The sequence below is a fragment of the Mustela nigripes genome, chromosome 12, assembly GCF_022355385.1.
Source record: "Mustela nigripes isolate SB6536 chromosome 12, MUSNIG.SB6536, whole genome shotgun sequence".
NCBI classification, from domain to species: Eukaryota; Metazoa; Chordata; class Mammalia; order Carnivora; family Mustelidae; genus Mustela; species Mustela nigripes.
The window spans coordinates 85925910-85946758 of NC_081568.1; the positions used below are offsets into that span (position 1 = coordinate 85925910).

At 39.9% G+C, this 20849-nt stretch overlaps 1 protein-coding gene across 2 annotated transcripts in view; it reads right to left on the reverse strand.

Moving 5' to 3' along the window:
• The window catches only part of MIER3 (MIER family member 3), a 32354-nt gene extending 14561 nt beyond the window's left edge, over positions 1-17793 (reverse strand). The window contains exons 1-7 of one of the 2 annotated variants that reach the window (XM_059417902.1): positions 17726-17793; positions 16253-16277; positions 13066-13211; positions 4385-4519; positions 2657-2777; positions 1601-1686; positions 1329-1401 (exon numbers count right to left, since the gene is read on the reverse strand). In XM_059417902.1, the coding sequence (XP_059273885.1) occupies positions 1329-1401; positions 1601-1686; positions 2657-2777; positions 4385-4519; positions 13066-13211; positions 16253-16277; positions 17726-17734 (595 nt within the window). In that variant the 5' untranslated portion in view covers positions 17735-17793. The remainder of the gene's footprint in view (positions 1-1328; positions 1402-1600; positions 1687-2656; positions 2778-4384; positions 4520-13065; positions 13212-16252; positions 16278-17725) is intronic. The other variant, XM_059417901.1, reaches the window with a different exon arrangement.
• Between the last annotated feature and the right edge of the window lie 3056 nt (positions 17794-20849).

The following is a 20849-nucleotide window of genomic DNA, read 5'->3' on the forward strand; positions in this document are numbered from 1 at the left end:
AAAAATTTTTTTAACTTTATTGAGGGCTGAGTGTTTCAATGCTTAGAGCAAGTAGCTTTCTCGCTGATAGGATTCACTATCCAATGAGAAGGCATTCTATGCCTAGTGAAATCTAATGTAAAACGCAGAGGGTGTTTTATATTCTCCTAATGAGGGGGAAAAAATAACCTGTATAAATTCTGTAATAGCTTCACTAGAGTTTTTCTTGAACTCTATGCCTTTATAGATAGTGGCTGAGCATGTTCTTGACTTCAAGGGTGTGTGTCATTTGGGCGGGGGGATGGAAAGGCTGGGCCATCTCAAGATCAACTACTGTTTTTGCTTCCCTGAGACAACAGCATTTTGAGAGCAATTTAGAAAAATATTGTTGCTGAAGCTGCCAATGCTAACAACCTTAGGGTAGCCCATCTTCCCTTCCTTTAAATGGAGGATAACCTAACAGAGCAAAGGGAAAAAGAAAAACTAAGGAAGAGTTGTGTCGCTGTGCTGCTCTGGCCCCATGATGTCACAGGGACAAACTGACTCCTTAGGGAAAGTCAAATGTGCACGGTCAAATCTCCAGGCTTCCCAAGTTCAGCTAGGGAAATGTATCTGTATTTTTATTTTCTGCCATATTTTCAGAACCAATTATAACTGGGATCTACCAAAAATGTGAAGAAAAACCAATTACACTTAAGTAGGGGTGTACAAAAAAAGAAACAGAATTGTTCTATCACCTTCGCTTTCAGGGCTCGTACAGAAGAATTTCTTCTAGAGTCTTTATTCATCAAGAGTTTTCTTTGCAAGAGCATTTTATCTCTAATGTGCTCATTATCTCAGGTTATGAGATTCTACCCACTTCTACTAGAATGGGATGTAGGTCAAACAGATGTACCTGCAGAGGCATTCCATGACTTTACCTGGTGCCTTAGCATACCCGTAGGGCTAAGAAGCACTGTATAAAGACAGAAGTGGTTCTCTAAATCTGTTAATTTTGATATATTATTCCTGAGTCAGGCCTAAACTTTCACTGACTCCAAATCTATCTTTACACTGCCAAGGCTGAGGGCACCTCAGTTGCTCAGTTGGTTAAGCATCTGCCTTTGGCTCCGGTCATGATCCTGGGATTGAGCCCCACAATGGCCTCCCGTCTCAGTGGGGAGTCTGCTTCTCCCTCTCCCTCTGCAGTTCCCCCTACTTGCACATTCTCTCTTTCTCTAATAAATAAATAAAATCTTCCCCTAAAAATGATGTATACTCCCTAGGTTGATATATAAACAAATAAACAAACATATTAAGGGATAGTTTGGCCTACCAAATAGTATCAAAAGCAAAACCAAGAATCTTACCTTTCTCATCACCATCATACTCTCCAAGGTAAGGGGGAATCTCTGCCTGATACTGTAAACCAATCATTATTTCCTACAAGAAAATTCAGAAGTAAAAACAACTTATAAAAATACACTGAAAAACCAGTTCCAACTCATTAATGAGTTACTACAAGTTGAAAGAACTTTCATCTCACAAGAGCAAAATTATCTTAAGTTACTTCAGAAATGTTTTTAAAAGCTACTTTAGTCCAAACTATCCACTAAGTTATTATGATGGTAACTCAACTTACTTTCCTCAAATCTTCAGGTGAGTTACCGCTGTCTGTTTCAACATCTTCAACTTCTGATTCCTTATCTCCATCACATGTAGTATTTGCTAAAAAAAAAAAAAAAAAAAAAAAAAAAAAATCAAATTTTAAAAAGGGTTTTACTGCTTGTTTTTGCAGCACATGTCCCTGGCACATGGTATTTTATAAAAAATCTGTTGAATGAATGAGATCAGCACAAATATACTCAAGTTATTTTACTATTTACATTTTAACACTAGTCAAAACAAGACACTGAAAATACTAAGAAAGTGTATAGTATCCTTAAGATTTTTTTGGTCTACTATCAAAGAGTTTCTGAAGGCAAAGGAAAACCACTATGTTCACCTTTTAAAAAAAACAGAAAGCAGTAGAGTTCTTTTATGCTAACCCAGAATGGGAAACAAAGAGGTGCATATTAAGTATATCAAAAATGTTTTTGCACACATACACCTGTATGTGTATTTGCATTTATTTGTTAAGTGAATAGTTCTTCTATGATCAAAATACCTAAAAAAATAAGCAAGACTATAGGTAAGAAATTATTTCACTTCAAAGTCGTTTTAAATATTACTGATATACATTAAGGGGTAACACCAAGAACTAAAAAGAAGAAAAAAGAACTAAATCACTAAAAAGATAAAAAATACTTATTGAGCATCTGATGGTTTTCAAAACCAGGAGAGTAAAGGGCCTTCTAAAACAAGTCAAGAAATGTCCATAAAATTTCATGGTTGAAGAACTAAGATTGGTTACCATAGCAACAGATGAATCTTGGGAAAGAAAACAGACAGCTTTGCAAAACTAACCAAATGTTTTAAGTTTTAAAACAACATGTTAGTTCAACTTTACCCCAATAAAAAGTTACAATTGTATTTGGATTGTAACAGAATTATATTTCCATTAAGTAAAACACTTAGAATATTTTGACGAACTCTTTTGTTGTTTTGTTTTATGTCTGACAAACTAGTGAATGCCATAAAACATACTTGAGCCAGAGCATAGGTGCTACTATTAATCAGTAACGACTGAGTTTCTTACATCGTAAAGGCCTAGGGAAGAAATCGGAAGTTTCATGGGAAGTCACAGATGGTGTCAGGTCATCGGCAGAAGACTGAGTTTCCTCATCATCACCTGACAATAGGTCTTTTGCTATTTCCTCCTATAGGAATAAGAATGCAGTGCTGGAGTTAGAAATTACTACATCTCATAAAAAAAATTTTTTCATTTAAAAAAAGAGTAATACTTCATCAACTTCATATTATTTATAAACACTATGTATTATGATACAATTAAAAACTTGTTGAAAGCCCCTTAGTTTTGAGAAAAGTAAGTATGAAATGCTCCTATAATTTACTTCATGTATATAAATACTTAATAACACTTGGTACTTAACTATGTATAATATTTATTAACAGATTAAGTCTGCCTAACTCACAGAGGAGCAGAAAGCTTATCTGAACCTGCAGGCTAATTTTTAGTGAATTTACAACAAAAATAATTTTTTTTTTTAAGATGTTATTTATTGATAGAGAGAGACACAACAAGAGAGGGATGGCAGGAAGCCTGATGCAGGGCTCGATCCCAGGACTCCAGGATCATGACCTGCGCCAAAGGCAGACACTTAATGACTGAGCCACCCAGGCACCCCAAAAATCATCTTATTTCTATGTGAGTAAAAATTAAACTCACTTTCTACCAATATAAATAAACAAAACCAAAAAATTCTCCAAACTCTTATTCTCCAATAATTAAAAAAAAAAAAATCTAACCAATGAAAAACTCCTGACTAGTGATATAATTTTAAAAGAAACAGGTTTGAAATTAACTTTTATCTAAGGATATAGTCATCTGTGTTCTGGTACATAGTAGGCACTCAATATTTCCTGGGTGACTACAGTCATTAAGATGTGGTACATTAATACCACATTTGACTGAAAAAGGGGGAACAACAAAACTCACAGGAAGAGGTTCCAAGATGTGGATTCCTCTCCCTGTCTGAGATCTGAAAGGCAAGGAAAGCTTTCCAGAGACCATAGAAAGTTAGCAGAGACCCTGGCTGTATGAACTTTCCTCAGCAGGGACTATGCCTTCCCTGCAACCAACAATGTTACAGATATATCACCAAGACCTTGGCTGCTGTGGCTGCTGCCACTCGCAGAGCCCAAGAAAACAGAACTTCTCTCCAACCATGCCACATCTAAGCCAGCTTGGTTTGAAGGCTTCTGGAGGGGATTTATTAATCAATAGATTCAAGAGTTCAGAAGATCAAAAACAGGGCAAAATCTAAGTTTAGATACAATACGTCAACATAGGAAAGATAAACTTTATGGGAGAACACTCAAACATACAAAGTATTAAGAAGCCATTAACACTTTTAAAGCAGTGTAATCAAAGCCCAACAATATTTAAATCAGTCACAATAATGATAAAGAGCAATGGGTCAATAAGAAATTTACATTTCAGAAATATAAAATGCTTTCAGTTAAAAGGAAACTAATAAAAACACCCAATGGTAATGGATCTGGAATTTTTCTTCTTTTTTAAAAATTTTATTTTTATCTTATTTTTTTTCAGTGTTCTAAAAATTCATTGTTTATGCACCACACCCAGTGCTCTATGCAATACATGCCCTCCTTAATACCCACCACCAGGCTCACCCATACCCCACCATCCCTAAGACCCTCAGTTTGTTTATCAGAGTCCACAATCTCTCAGAGTTTGTCTCCCCCTCCAATTTCCCCCAACTCACTAAACGCCTGTACTCACTTTGTCTAGTGTCATGTCTGGTAGTTCATCAGCAAGTTCACTTGGGGAGCTATTTGCACTGGAATTTGCCACTGCTGGAATTGTAGGTTCATAGCCATAGAACGCCAGTAAATCTTCTAGAGGCATGTTTCCTTCCTATTCAAGCCAGGACACAAACATAAGCTCAGTAGATGTCACAATACAGAAGCACAGATAAACTGTGATGCCATTAATGTTCATAAATTTTCAAAAAAACAGCAGTATCATATCAAAGCCAAATTTTAGTTGTTCTTTTTGTACTATTGCTAGAAAACAGGCTCAAACACTTAAGAGTATTATTAATATATTAACAAAAACCCTAATGATTAATATCTTCATTTTTATTTCCAGCAGCATTTTACTCTTTAAAAAATTCCCCAAATATTTGCTTTAGTGATCTTTTTTTAAAACATTCACATTAGTATAAAGATTTACCTTGAAAGAAGTCACAATTAATCAATCAATAACTTCATGTAATATTCAGCTTGTTTCCTTGGACTTAACAACTGATCACTTGGTTTATTCTTCATGTTACTTAGATGATAGCTGAAGGGCAATCACTGCTAAGCAATCACTAATACTAATAATACTTATACATTACTATTCAAAATTATCCTTTTATATTACTAACACTTTATCTGTACTCTGTGTAACTGTTTTAAGTTTCTCTCTTATAAACACCTAATGAAGTTAGTATCATTACCACCATCTTAGAGGTGACAAAACGGAGGTTTAGTTCTGGGTTCAAATCCCAGTGCCAGTTCACTTACTTGCAGCAATGCTTTGATAAAAGTAAATACTTTGGCTGCAGTGCTTCCTGTGTTATGAATACCTATGCTATGCCACATTTTGGTATACTTTTCCCCCCAACTAATCCATCTGAAAATAAGTGGTGTATCACCTTTTCAAAAATATCTTAATTCAACTACTAAAGTGTTTACAACTATTCATAATTATTCAAATACATAAATACAAAAAAATCTATAGATTAGATTAATCTGCTCAACATTTTAAGAAATGTTTATGCTCATCTATTAAGAAATTCATTAAGCTTGCCTATAGGTTTAGTTTTCCCTTTAAGGCAAAATGTCAAAGTCATGAAGCAAAAGCATGAAAATGCTAAAGCGGAGTATGTAAAACATGTCCTCAGCAGATCACAAAGTGAGTTGAAATGAGCCACTTGTGATTTCTAGAAACATACTGCCTGCCAGGCTTGGGGAGGTACCCAAGAATCTGACTTTCACCTTTACAGGTCTAGAACTTGTATTTTTCACTGTGCCTGATTCAAACAGATTCATGCTAAATTAACTTAGAATAAGGTTTATAACAGAATTTGACTTTGTAAATTTGCAGTAGGAGACCTATGCCTTTCCAGTGACCGTACCAATCCTGTCACTCATGAAATCCTTTCAGCTTGGGATTGAAATCAGTTAAAAAGCTGTTTTAGTAGCATGGAGTTAGCAGAAATGGAGTTGGAAGGTCATCCATGCCATGGGGAAACCTCATCAATTATTCTTCTCTCAAACCAAAGAACAGAACCCCTCAAATGTGCCCAGAACCAGATTCAGTCTCTCTGACCCTGCTCCTTGCAGATTCCATGCAGCCTATTCCCTTTGGCTCGTATCAGTTCTAAGAGGAGATTGCGTTGCATTGCACCTGTCTGTAATAGTTCTTCAAAACCTCATAGTTTCTATGTCAATTTTCATACATCATACACTAATAGTCCACCTTTCCATCAACACAGCATTTACTGGGTTCTAGGTACTATGCAGAGGTTGCTAGATGTAGATACAGAGATTTATAGAAAATCCCTGCTCTCAATGAGTTCAGTCTTGATGGAAGAAACCGGTAAGTTAACAATTACAATACAATGTGGTGACTGCAATAATCAATTCCAAAAATGGTAGATACATTGATAGATAAGAGAAGGGAAGAACTAAACTGCAGGAATAATGGCATACATGAGATTAAGGAGGTGCCACATAGGGGACAAAGACCAAGCTAAGCATCATTCGACAGATGAGAGCTATGTACTAGGGCCTTCTGGTGTGTCATAAGAAACACCGACTGAGCAGTTACTGGGTGCCAGTAAGCCGTTGTACCAAGTGCTGGTATGAAAAAGAGGTCTTGCCCTTCTACAATGCACAGTCTGGGGGACCAGGGTGGTAGGGGAAGAGGGTGGCGGGGGATAATGACAATACCCAAATACAAAACTGTCAATTATGATGAATCCAAAGGAAATAAAGAGGGTCCTGAAATACAGAATAATGTATACTTTCACAAGGTCAAAGGGAAGGTAGAGAGTGCCCTTTACTCCCAGGGCAATGGGAAGTGAATGAAAACTAAAAAAAAAAAAGGGGGGGGGGGATGAAGGGGGAGTGCCATGACTTTATTTTTTCTTAAATGTTGGGGAGTTACATAAAGAAAAGGTTGAGGAGATGGAAAGAGAAGATAAAAGCAGGGAGACCACCTAAGGGTTCCATGATGGATTAAGGTAGGATATAAACATGGAGAAAAGTAAATAGATAATATATATTCTAAGGTAGAATCAAATGAGCTCCTGGATGTGGGAGTGAAAACAATGCCTCTCCAGATTTCTATTTAAGCAACTCTATTTGAGTAAAAGTGGTAACTTTTATTGAGATAGAAAGGACTGAAGAAGGGGTGCCTGGGTGGGCCAGTAAGTTAAACGAGCCTTCAGCTCAGATCATGATACCAGAGTCCTGGGACTGAGTCCCACATTGGGCTTCCTGCTCAGAGGGGAGCCCTTCTCCTTCTCCCTCTGCCTGCTGCTCCCCCTGCTTGTGCTCTGTCTGTCAAATAATAAAACCTTTGAAAAAAAAAAACAAAAACAAAGGACTGAAGGAAGGGTTTCTGAAGGAAACAAGAGTTCTGCAGAAGACAAAAGTTAAGTTGGAGAGGACTAAGAAACATCGAAGTAGAAGAGTTAAGTTGGCCAGCAGCCTAGTGTTCACAGGATCAGGATGGGCTAGAGATATAAATCTGGCATTTGTTAGCATCTAGATGATACCTAAAGCCAAAGGTGAGAGGACAGACAGAAAAGAGAAGGGAGTATCAGAAGAACTTCCAGATATATCACCCTAGAAGATGATGGGCTATGTCTGGAAAATTTTAAGTACAATATACATTTTGAAAATAATGAGAGCCCCAATTAAGGAAGGGAATTATCTGAGTGAAATTAAGAGAAAAGAATTTATTTCTTTACTTGATAAAATGAATCAAAGTGACAGAGGAGTCTAAATGGATTGCCGGTTTCTGACCCGCTAAGGCTAAATACCTATAGTACTGTTATGAGACAGAAAAATCAGACAAACTTGAAGGTGGACAATGGGGTGGTAAATAATAATTCAAGGCAAAGGTGACGCAATGGGCTTGAAGGAGGTCACCCAAAAAAGGCATATAGAGTGAGAAGACAAAAGCTAGAACTCTGGGAAACGCCATCAGTTAAAATGCGGGCAAAGAAAGAATGGCCCATAAATACAAAAGAGGGAGATACCAGAGAGGACTTAGAACTAAGAGAAAGCAGAATTACATAAGCTAAGGAAGAAGCAAGTGTGGATACCAGAGACAGTCACTTAGGCCAAATATCAAAGAAAAATCAAGTGAAAATAAAGAGAGACAGGAATTCTCTGTACCTGTCAAGCAGAAATTATTGGTGACCCTACAGCCTGCTGGGAGAAACAAAGCTGAATTGATGGAGGGGAGAAGGTACTCTGAATGGACTGAATGGAGGGAGAAAGTATACACACTATAAAACAAGAATCACTAAAGGCAACACAGGGTTAAAAAAAATTTCTCCCCAATTTAGGAAACATATGAGTAGGATTTTCTATACTGAAATAAAAGAATAAGTGGGAAGAACAGGCTCAGGGCGGGAGGGATGGAATTACGAATTAGCCTAAGATGTGGCATATACTCTTGGGACAGAGGGGGAGAAGAAAGAATGAGTTTAAAAGTTAAATTTGTATGTGTGGGGTACACAGGAGATTCCAGGTAGTGACTCATGAAAACCCTACTTTCTCTATAAAGACAAAAGTATGATCATGTATTGAGGAAGACGGTGACTATCTTAGTGGAACTTCACCAACACATTCAAGGAATGACACTAGTTACCTAAAGGGAGCGGATGCTAAAATATAGAAATTACTTGTACTAAAACTTGTGTAGCAAAACTAGGAAAGGTAAATCCAATCTCTGTAACACTTCACAAATGAGGTTTCTTTTCTATTAGACCTATTAATAAAGGACTTAACCCTCTGAAGTACAAAAGTTTTTTTTAAAAAATGGAATGAGTAAATCTCCATCTCTGAGATCTGTGTGACTAGATCTAACAGCTTAGAAGTTTGATCCAGCACCTTATCCCAGGTAGATTTTTCTCCTTTTTCTCAGGCATTTCATTGACCCTAAACTTTAAAGGGTGTATTTGAGTCTAGTCATCCTTATAAATGAAGTATTTTCTAACTCAAAGGTTTTGTATCAGGAAGAATATAAAATCTAGAGGCAGAGGACTAACTGCTAACCGTTACTGTAGGCAAATCACCTAACTCCTCTCACCTACATTTCTTCAACTGTACAAAAAAGTATCATAATTTCCTTGATCCTACGATGCATAACCTCACATACCAGAAATCAGGATGCATCCCACTACCAATGTCCACATCTCCCATAGTACTGTTCCTCCCTGCCCCATCTATATTATTTCTATATCTGTGGTAGATTTCACAATCAACAGGGACTCTTAACCAAGGAAATAATGCTAATACTTACCTGATACACCTGATGGTGTTCCTGGATTGATCAAAAGAAATTGTCTAAGTGAAGTGTAGAACAATTTTCATATAACACCAGTCTAATATCTTAAAATGTGCATTGCAAAAACAGTATACCTGTAGTTTTAAAAACTTAATAAAAAAAAAAAAACCCACAAAACAGAAAGGATCTATACCAAAGTGTAAGTGGAAGAAAAGGTGATTTTTACTTTCTCGTTTCACAATGAATATCAAGTGAGAAATCTACAAATTATTGTAAAGAAATTCTCTAAAAGTTATAGCTGGAGACTATTAAATTAAAACTTCATAAAACAGTAACATGAATAAACTATAGTAAGACACAATGTAAACCTTATTTTATATGTTTCATAACATATATCTAGTCACAAAATATATTCTCTATACCAAAGTTCTACTATACAAAAACTGTTTTTATCTCTTAGTACCAAAAATCTGTAAGCATTAAAATACAGCCATATTTATAGTCTATAAACTATCAAGTTTACAACGAATATAAAAACTACTTGTAATTTCTAAAAACAAACATTAACATCAAGCCCCTAAGACTGTGAACAGGTAAGAACACCTAAATCAGTATTCCAATAAAAAAAGATTAACAAGAATACTTTAAATGATATAGAAATAATTTTAAATTTCTTCTATAAATGATCTTTACTCTTTGTATTTGTGACTATCTGCTGTTTATTCAATTTCTCATTTCATTAAACATCAACAAACAATAGAGACCACATCTACATAGTTATGCTTTACCACAGATAAGAGTTATAGTTCAGAGGAAGTGGGCAATCACTCTTAGAAATAGGTCCTCTTGTCCATTGTTCCATGAGAGAATGATTAGGCTTCTAAGTGGAGACAAAGCTCTTAGGTCTTCACTTGAATCTGTTTAAAGATCACCTGTAGTGGGGCACCTAGGTGGCTCAGTGGGTTAAGCTTCAGCCTTTGGCTCAGGTCATGATCCCAGGGTACTGGGATGGAGCCCCACATTGGGCCCTCTGCCCAGCGGGGAGCCTGCTTCCCCCTCTCTCTGCCTGCCTCTCTGCCTACTTGTGATCTCTCTCTCTCTGTGTCAAATAAATAAATAAATAAATAAATAAATAAATAAAATCTTAAAAAAAAAAAAAAAAGATCACCTATAGTTTTCTGAAATTTCCAAAAATGTCATAAAATGCCAAGAAGCAAAACTGTCCAAGTACAGAAAAGTTGAAATAAAGACCTAATTTTTCTGAATTATCAAGTTCAGTGATAGATACCACTACAAAGCAAAAAATTAATTACCAGTGTTTATTTCTTTAATAGTTTTATTTATTTGACAGAGAAATAATGTTTTGTTTTGTTTTTTTTAAATTTTATTTATTTGACAGAGAGAGCGAGAGATCACAAGCAGGCAGAGAGGCAGGCGGGGCGGAGGGAAGCAGGCTCCCTGCTGAGCAGAGAGCCCAATGCAGGGCTCCATCCCAGGACCCTGGGACCATGACCTGAGCCAAAGGCAGAGGCTTTAACCCACTGAGCCATCCAGGCGCCCCGACAGAGAGATAATGTTAGCTGGATTATAATTCTCAGTTATTCTAGGCTACCCATCATAAGAGCTGGGAAGGAAGTGCCTGAATAAAGCCAAGGCAGAGCTCAAGACTCTTGGACATCTTTTCTTATCAAAAGACACCATTTAATCATCACCCCTGAAAGGAGCAGCAATACCCTAAGCTTTTCTTAATTATTTCCCAACCATTTTATCCTATATTCTCAAATCTGTTTAGCTGTGAATTGGTTTGTTTTTTTTTAAATGATTAAATCTAACAACAATTTTCTTGGGTTAATTTGTCAAGTGAATGAACACGTTTAGAAATTTTCAGGTCTACCAGAGCAAGCCTGGGATCTAGATCCTCAAGACTGCCTCTATTTCCCTGTATATGAACATGAAGGAAGTTATGCAATAAGAATTCATCTCTGCCTTACAAAGACAGCAGAAGAGATTATATAGATATGTGTCTTGTCCCTCTACCCCTGGGGCTAATAATACATTATATGTTTACTAAAAAATAAAAAAATTTTTAAAAATTAAAAACAAAAATTGGTGATATTAAACCACCTCTTTTGATATTGATAGAATAAATAAGATATTAAAAAAAAAACAGGAAAAAAAAGAAAAGAGAAAAGAATGTATCTTGTCTTCGTGAAGAAAAAGAGGTATAAAAACTCAAAGGATTCGGCGCCTGGGTGGCTCAGTGGGTTAAGCCTCTGCCTGCGGCCCAGGTCATGATCTCAGGGTCCTGGGATCTGGTCCCGAATCCCGAATCGGGCTCTCTGCTTGACAGGGAGCCTCCTTCCCCCACTTTCTATGCCTGCCTCTCTGCCTACTTGTGATCTCTCAAATAAATAAATAAAATCTTTAAAAATAATAATAATAAAAAACACAAAAGATTATTACTATTTAATATTATTCCTGAAAGCTTTTGTTATTCTGAGCTGATCAGAAATGTGCAAATAAGATTAATTTATAGATAATTACAATCCAACATTTTTTCAAATCACCCCTACAGAGACCTCTCTCTATAGTCCTGGTATAAATATGTGTTTAAAATCCAGTTCGGGGCACCTGGGGGGCTCAGTGGGTTAAAGCCTCTGCCTTCGGCTCAGGTCATGATCCCGGGGTCCTGGATTGGAGCCCCACATCGGGCTCTCTGATCCTGGGGAGCCTGCTTCCTCCTCTCTCTCTCTCTCTGCCTGCCTCTCTGCCTACTTCTGATCCCTGTCAAATTAATAAATAAAATCTTTTAAAAAAATAAAATAAATAAAATCCAGTTCATTTCCATCTCTATTGATTTTAGGTTTAAGAAGTTACAAACTACATTTATTATTGCCAACTTTTTAAAAGATGACTGAGGGGTGGAAAATGGGACATTATTATTTTACAATTAAAAACAGAGTAGGGGCACCTGAGTGGCTCAGGCGCCCCTACTCTATTTTTTAATCAGTCATTAAGCATCAGCCTTAGCTCAGGTCATGATCCCACAGGGTCCTGTGACCAAGCCCCCACATCAGGCACCCCTCTCAATGGGAAGCCTGCCTCTCCCTCCCATTCCTCCTGTTTGTGTTCCCTCTCTGGCTGTCTCTCTTTCTCTCTCAAAAAATCGTAAAAAAAAAAAAAAAAAATAGAGTAAAACTTTTTCTCTTTCAACATTCTTTCAGTATTCTACCAGATTACAAACTATTTAAAGGAAGAGACTTCTGGGGCGCATGGGTGGCTCAGTGGGTTAAGCCACTGCCTTCAGCTCAGGCCATGATCTCAGGGTCCTGGGATTGAGTCCTGCATCTGGCTCTCTACTCAGCAGGGAGCCTGCTTCCCTTTCTCTTTCTCTCTGCCTGTCTCTCTGCCTATTTGTGATCTCTATCAAATAAATAAATAAAATCTTTAAAAAAAAAAAAAAGGAAGAGACTTCTCCCTGTATCTACTGCGGTGTTTAATTAAACTCAAGTGTTACCCTCAGTAGAATAATGTGGTTTAATGCACTGGGCTGGACTACAATTCAGCAACAAGTCTAGGACCCACAGTTCTCTATATCTCATTATGTAAGATTCTCATCTGTAAGATGACCACACATACCTACTTCACTGTGCTTCAAATACTTAAAAATTAGATTAAGAGCTATAAAATAATTTTTAAAGATTAAGTGAAAATTTACTTATTAGGCTTTCCTTAAAAATAATGAGAAAATCAGTGACAGTCCATAAAAGGTCAAAAACAAAGACGCGGAACCTGTTTTTATTTCAGGTAGATGGTAAAATAATACATAATACAATATCAAAATCTTTACTCTAAGTTTGTTATTAAAATATGAAAGTAAAATCCTTTACCTTTTCCAAGTCTTCAATTTCAGAACTGAAGTTTTTACCCTCATCCATCATTTCCTCTTCTTCGAGAGTTCTTTCATCATCATAGTCATGGACCAACATCTCAGCAGTAGGGTCAAAATCATGATCCTCGGAAGACAAAGACCCAACTGGAATGAAACAAACTGAATCACTTTACATATTCACAACACTACTTACAAGAAAAAATAATTTGTGTTCTTCTGCCAGTTCCTTTTAATGTTTATATGTGAGCTTTATTAAATCCATTTACTATATACTTAACAGGTTATAAAGACCATATAGTTCTGAAAAAATATCTAAATCAGCAAAAGAACAAGGCAGAGTAATTTAAAAACACGTTAATAAAAGTCCAGTCCATGAGAACAGAACCTATATTGGCAGCAAAATGATTTAAACAGAGGAGTCCTAAAAAAAATGTTCTAAAAGTCAAACTTGTCAGTTTAATGCATTTGTCTAAAAGCAACAGAAAAATGACAGACTATTTGTTAATGGAAGATTTCATATGAAACTGTTATACACTAAAGCTCAATACTTCAAGCAAAGAGAATATATATGTTACCCTACTTACAACCCTCAAAGGTACAAAACACAATAGAAATCGGGTTCATAGGAAAAAATTCAAGTTTTTGAAAAGCAACTATATAGCTAATCGGTCTCTAAAAGTAGTATGTCACTTTTCATGTCCAGAACTGTATTTCAAACTCTCCACACAGGCATTAAATTATAAGAACATGCTTTTCTTTGGACGACTAATAAGGTAATTAGTTTTTAAGATAATGCGAAGGAAATATAGAAAAATCGTATCTATAGGTTTTTGAAAGATGCAATTTGTTCTGGCCAATTCATACTGGTTTATGAAATTGCAATGCTTTTCTAAGGCAAATGTGAAGTCTACAGGATACTCTGAAAATGAAGTTGAGAAATGAGTAAAATTCACAATCCCAAGAGAATGAAACTGAATCTATGAAAAACAGTTTTCTCTAGTATCTAATTCAATTAGACCAGTTAACATAGGAGCAGGGAAGAAAAGAAGTACCAGAATCTTGGGGTAGAGGAAGGGGAAAGTGGAAGGAAATACATCTAACATAAAAAGTTTGGTCTGTTTTTAATAAAGCTATTTAATATTTTGAATTTCAAACATTTAAGGACAATATGAGATCACCCCAAAGTACTGACCTACTGCAAAGATTTTTCACTGTGAGAAAAAATACAGATGTAATTCCATGATTTTGTTTCTAAGTTTGGAGAACTCTAATTAGTCCTAAAAATAACACAACTTCTGTGGAACTCAATTATTTAGGAAGCTCACATTATGGTGGTTTTTTTTTTTAATGTTGAAAGATATTATCAGTTCATTTTCAAACCTGTTGAAATGCAGACGGTTTAACTTAATTTTAAGGAGAAAAATGAATAGTTACTGAAGAGCTCAAAAGCAGATCATCCACCATTATCAATTTCCTATTTTGAGGAATTTCTGGAAACCCCTGTGGTACCCAAAGTGTCAGGGATGAAACAGATGGTAACTCTTCTACCTCTTTAAGGCAGAACCCTGTCCTCTTCTGTAATCCCCATATCACTGGTCACTGTGCTCTTCCCTCTTAAAGTGGAAGGTATTCAGTTAAGGGCTAGAAATCAAAGGGCCTAAGGATCTACTCCTGCCTTTGTCCCTGGCCTGCTGAGACCTGAGGCAAGTCATTCAAACTTTCTGGGCCCAAGTCCAGTTTTTCATTTGTGAAATGCATAGTGTTGGCTTAGATGACCTCACGAGCCTCTTCTAAGCTCTAAAATTTTCTTGAAAATTGGCTAAGTGATTAAAAACAGGTTATAAAAATTTGTTTAAACACGAAAGCCACAATGTCTTCTTGCTCTTTATTTGGATTGCAACTTCTTAAAAGCAGACAGTGATGCAAAATGGAAAAATTCCATTATCATCCAGATGTTTGGCATCATGTATATAAATACTCTGTTCCTGAAATCAGTTATGACAAAGAAATGTTTGTCTAAAAATTAGAAAAATTTTTTAAAACAATCTTTTAAATGTAAAGATGTAGACAGCTATTTAAAAAATAACCACAAATTTCTTCTACTCTGTGACTAATTATTTTCTAATACCTTGAAGGATAATCAAGTGAGACCTTAAAAGTCAACTAAATACACAAAGTAATACGCAAGGAAATGGGCTGTTCACTAAGGCAATATGCTGCAAGGGAAGATTTGGGAGCTTTTATAGGCTCTATTAACTAGGTGACTCTCAGTAGAGTTATTTAAAAGTCTTCTCAAGTGTAAAGTAAGGGACTTGGAGTAGTTCAGAGATACTTTTCCTGGAGACTATTAGAGGGAAAAGAGACAGCCAAAAAAGGGCTGGAAAGGGGGTGAGAAACTGAAACAAAACTGTCCTCTCCATTATGGTATTCAAGGGAGCCAGAAATCCTAAACTGTATGCAATAATGCTACATAGACAGTTCAGGAGACAGTCCCTTGCTTTCATCAGAACCTGAAATGTTTCCCATTTCTAAAAGGTTAAACACTACTAGATCATCTAAGGTTGTCTCACCTCAAAAATTCTGTATCACCACTTTCACGTGACAAACTTGTAATTCTATGTTTCTTTTAAGGTGGGTAGCTTTACCTAACACTCAAGTTCCAATTTCAATAAATCTATAGTCATTTCTCAATTATGAAAAAATTTAGGAGACAAAATAAGGCGAGATGGGGAGTCATGGCTAGTTACTAAGCGATGTAAGCAATCCCAAAGTTTCAACAAATTAAAGAGCTGATTTCTTGAAAAAAAAAAATAAATAAATAAAATAAAACCTAAACTAATCTGGAAAAGTTAGTGGAAAGTTAATTCGGGATTAACTGTTTCAGGCTTGGAGAAAAAAACCGGTATGCGATAACTAAAGATATATTACTAAAAAGAACACTTGTCTGTTAGCAGCTTTGTAACAAGCTATTTTTTTAAACATGCAAGAAAAAAAAGAAAAGTGTAACTTCTCTGTCCTCAAACAACTTAATTTAAAAAATGTACGCTGAAACTCTAAAAAACAAATGAAAAAACTCGCAGGACAATTTTTTGTGCAAAAACCTTTAGTAATATATCTCTGAGCCACTCCCCCCCACCCCCCATTACCCTTTGGGACCCATCAAGAGGTAAGAAAATAGGACAAACCTGGGCTCGAACTTCCAAAAGAAGCCTAGGAGAGAGAAGAAAACGTGCGGTTAGATCGCGCAGCCGAGGGGGAAGAGGCAGCGCCGGCAACAGGGCGCAGAGGAGGCGGAGCCCAGAGCTCCTCCGCAGCTGCCAAAAGTACAAGACGTAGCTTCGCTCCAATCGCTCCCAGCCCCTTTCGGGCCCCTCTTGGCTGCCTCGCCTTCCTCCCCGAGTCCCCAGTGTGCAAACTCGCAGACCCGGGACGAAGCCCAGAGTCTAAGAGGCAACTCCAAGCCGCTCCTTGCAGCTCAGCAAGTTACAAAGAGGAGAAGCAAAACCCAGAGCAGTCGACTCACGGCATCGGTCCCCACTCCCCGGCATCGCGGAGTCCCCCATCCCACTCGGCTCTCCACGGACCCAAACACCACCTTCCAAAGCAAGACCCTTTCCTGGAAGGGAATCGTCCTCCGATCACCTAGTCTACCCCTGAGGCCCGAGAGCCCCAATTCCGAGGCTGTCCTCGGACCTGTGCGTAGGCCAGCTCGAAACTGGACACCCGCCCCCAAACCAAAGCGCAAACCCCCCATTCTCTCTCCCGAAACTGGAGACGCGGCCCCTCAGTCCCAGAGATGCTAGTTCCTTCCAAGGTGTTCAGTCTCTCCCTTAGGCCCGCCAGCGAGCCCCTCACCCCAGCGAGCTCCAGCCGAAGGGGCTCCTGCTGCGCCACCCCCTCCCCCCAGATCACCAGTCCCGGGGGACACGGCCGGGGCAGCTTTGCTAGCCCTGCCTCCCTCCTTCAGGCCAGAAGAAAGTGGGGTTACCGAGAGCCCCTAGATATAACGTCGAGAGTCTTGGATTGCCCCCTGTACACCCAGGGGTTCCCGCACCTCCAGGGCTGCGGGGCGAGGAGTCCCGCTCGCCTACCGCGAAGCCCGGCGACCGTACATCCCGCTTGCCTCGGTGCCCAGAGCAAAGTGGAGCGAGAAGCTCCTTGGCGCCGCAGCCCGGACCCAGTGGGCCGGGGGCACAGAGCACTCCTCCCGCAGGACAGTGGCGCAGCCCGCTCCCCGCCTTGCAATCCGGCCGCGGAGTGGGGGGGGAGCTCGGCCGGTTTCCACCCACCCCGGCCCTAGAAAGCGGCGCGGAGGCTCCGGCGGCCCGCGTCAGCTACCCCGGAGCAAGGCACGGCGCCGTCCCCAGGCCGGGGCTCGCTGCCGCCGGTCGCCACCTCCGGTCCGGCCCCGTCGCGCAGCCGGCTCGGGGCCGGAGCCGCCGCGGCCTAGTCCCGGAGGCAGACCGCTCCCGCGCCCGCTCCCGCCCCCCGGCCGGCCCCGCCACGGCCCGTTGCCGCCCCGCAGCCCCCGTCCCGCCGCGCCACCCCCCGTGGAGCCGCGGGAAGGGGCCCGGGTCTCCCAGACTGGCTCCGGAGGCGCCGGGCGCCGCTGGGCGCCCGCTGTAGCCCGGCCGCTCCTGCCCGGTTTCTCTGCTCACCTCCGCCATATTGGTACCTTTAGGGCGAACGAGCAGCGCCGAGCCCAGTCCCCGGATGGGGCGCCTGAGCCAATCGCAGCCGCCGCCGCCGCCGCCGCCGCCGCGGTCCGCCCGGCACCCGCCCGGCGGCAGAGGCGGCTCGGCCCCTTATAGGGCAGGGCGGCCCGCGACGCCCCCGGCCCGCTCGCACGCCCACCCTGCCGGGAGCCCCACGCCGCACCCCGCGCCCCCTGCGGACCGGCCGATGCGCACCGGCGCTCACCCGCCCTTCGCCTTTCGGCTAGGAGTAAAGTTCCTGCCGAATTGGAGGCAAGTGGGGGACGAATGGAAACTCGGGCTTGGGACGGACCCACGTCCAGGCAATCGAGGCCGAAGAGCCGGCCGGGGCAGCGGAGAATCGCTGGACGGACACTCTAGTCCGGTAGGACGTGGAGGAGGCGGGCAGGAGACGTGGAGGGACAACTCGACGGACGTCTCCAAGTGAAAAAGAAAGAAGGTGATCGATGCATTAGACTGACGGACAAGAGAAATCCCTGGAAAATGGGAGAAGTGACTGATGGACGGCAGGGTCAGTCCAGAATGAGAGGACAGCGTCCACGCATTTTGCGGTTTCCCGGAAGAGACCTGAGGAATGGAAGGTGCAGACCGGCATATCTTGGCTCTTGGAGTGGCTGGTGGAAGCGGTCATTTGCCATACAGGCTTTCAGAGATAGTGACATACAGAAGAACGGACAAAAAGATCATCAAGGCAAAGAATTTGAAGAGACTTGCACAATTCAGAGGAGTTGTTCATAAAATAAACCGTGCATGTACCCCCCAAATTAGAACAATCCTAAGAGTTGTTAATTACGAAATAGTCCAGGGGATGACCCAGGGGAAGACACTTGATAGACCTGTGGAAGAGCAAAATAGTATATCAGAGGCCCTGAACCGAGTCTCAGAAACTCTTCTTCCACCCAAAAGGCCAAACTTTTGCTTATGGTCAAAAAGAAAAGTAGTCCTATAGGCAAGTGGACGGGTGGAGAAGGAAGGACAAGGCTTAACAGATGTACCTACTCTTAACATGTGCCTTCTGGCCATTCGCTCTTCATTGGGAGAAGTAAGACTAACTCCCGACAGATCCATATCCACACTGAACTACTTTAAACAAGTATGCAGAAATATTTACTAACAAGTCACAGGTAGCCCACAGAAGTAAATCCTGCAAGTTCAAGTCATTATGCCAAGTCCTTGTGGTACAGGATTGTCTTGAGGCAGGAAGCCAGAAATAACAACATATATGGAAAATAAAGTTTAAAAAAATGTGGAAGAGAGGCGCCTGGATGGCTCAGAGAGTTAAGCCTCTGCCTTTGGCCCAGGTCCTGATCTCAGGGTCCTGGGATTGAGCCCCACATCGGGCTCTCTGCTCAGCAGGGAGCCTGCTTGTGGTATCTCTCTCTCTCTCTGTCAAATAAATAAAATCTTCTTTAAAAAACGTGGAAGAGAAAAGTCTCTTGTAAGCTCCATGGATAAGGCAGATGCAAATACTCAGAGTAGTATGGCAGGACCCTACAGAGACTTGCTGAGGACAGTGATCTCAGACATTAGAGTTCTTCTAATTGTTGCTAAACAATTGTTGCTAAATTGTGCCATGTTATATGACAGAGTTGAGGTTTTTGCTCACAAGTTGAGAACCTCCCATACTTTTAGTCCACACATGACAGGTCTGCTTTTATGCTGGGGTCACCTTTGATTCTCCCCTCCAAGAGCACATATGAAAGCTGAGGCTGAAGACTGGATTATGAATAGCAGGGGAAAGAATTACTTTCAACATTTCTGCCAAGGCATCTTAAAAATTAAAGTTACTCCACTGGTAAACTTTATTTATTTATGGAAATTTTAGCGAAAAATAACCTCAACCATTTCAAAACATCATAAAGACATGGAAAATTACACTTTCCCTGCTGTGAAAGATATCTTTCGACCTTTTGTCCAGCCAAAGCTGAACTTTGAAACTAGAGGCTTGGCACATGTTATATGTACTGTCCTCAATGAGGCGTTTAGAGTTTTCAAAGTTAAAAAAAAAAAAAAGGCTTGAAATTAAGTGCAAGTGATTAACTTTAGAAATGCAGTGAGCATGTCCAGTGAACAGAGCCATTAAACAGTTCCCTGATCTGCTTGACCACAGCATGTGCCACCACAGACCAAGTCAGGGATCTGAATCATGAAGAAAGTGTCTCCAACAGCCTGCCTTGTACTTAATATTAGGAAAAATATTTTCTTCATAGCAAAACTTGGCTAATCCAAACTATAAATGTAGTCTTAGATTCCATTTTGCCATGTCCAGGAAGTATGGAGACTCATGTATTTGCATTAGTAGAGTTTCTGCAGATTCTTTTTTTTTTTTTTTAAATAAACTGTGAAGATTCCATGTAGGTATTTGTAATTTTGACTGCTTATATTCTCATAGTTTATGTAATCTGTGTCGAGGGTACTAAATAAGGATTCATAGAAAAATAGTGAAGCTAAATAAATTTTCAGTTTAAGGAAGCAGAGCTATTTTCTCACCTTCTAATTAGTAGAGGAAAAGTTTACTGCCTAGTCTTACATGACACATTCCTTTTATGATAGAGTGTCTAAAGTCTACCTATGTACATGGATCTCTTATTCTTTTTGATGACAAGACTTTCAGGAGCTAGTACAGACAAAAAGTCTCCTCATTCCAGGAAGTGGAATAAAAAATTGCTTTTTACCGTTTTTTTTGTTATTCTGTCACTACACAACATATGGCATTATGTAGAGAACAAGTCCTACGCAGGACACTGTGCACTATAGAATCACCATAAGATTCCTAGTCTCTCAAAAGCTTATAACGTAACTAACTGTATTCTTGTATGTGGTGGACGGGAACAAGAGGAAGGAAAACTCAAAACTGAAACCATGGTAAGCCTTCAAGGAGAACCAAAATGTAATGGATTCTCCAACCATCTTTAGAAATGAAATAAATGAGCCTGGGTGGCTCAGTGGGTTGAGCATCCAGCCTTGGTTTCAACTTGGGTGATGATCTCAGGGTCGTGAGATTGCGGCTCCCCTTCTCCCCAACCCCACCTGTTGTGGGGCTCCTTGCTTGCTCAGCGAGGAGTCT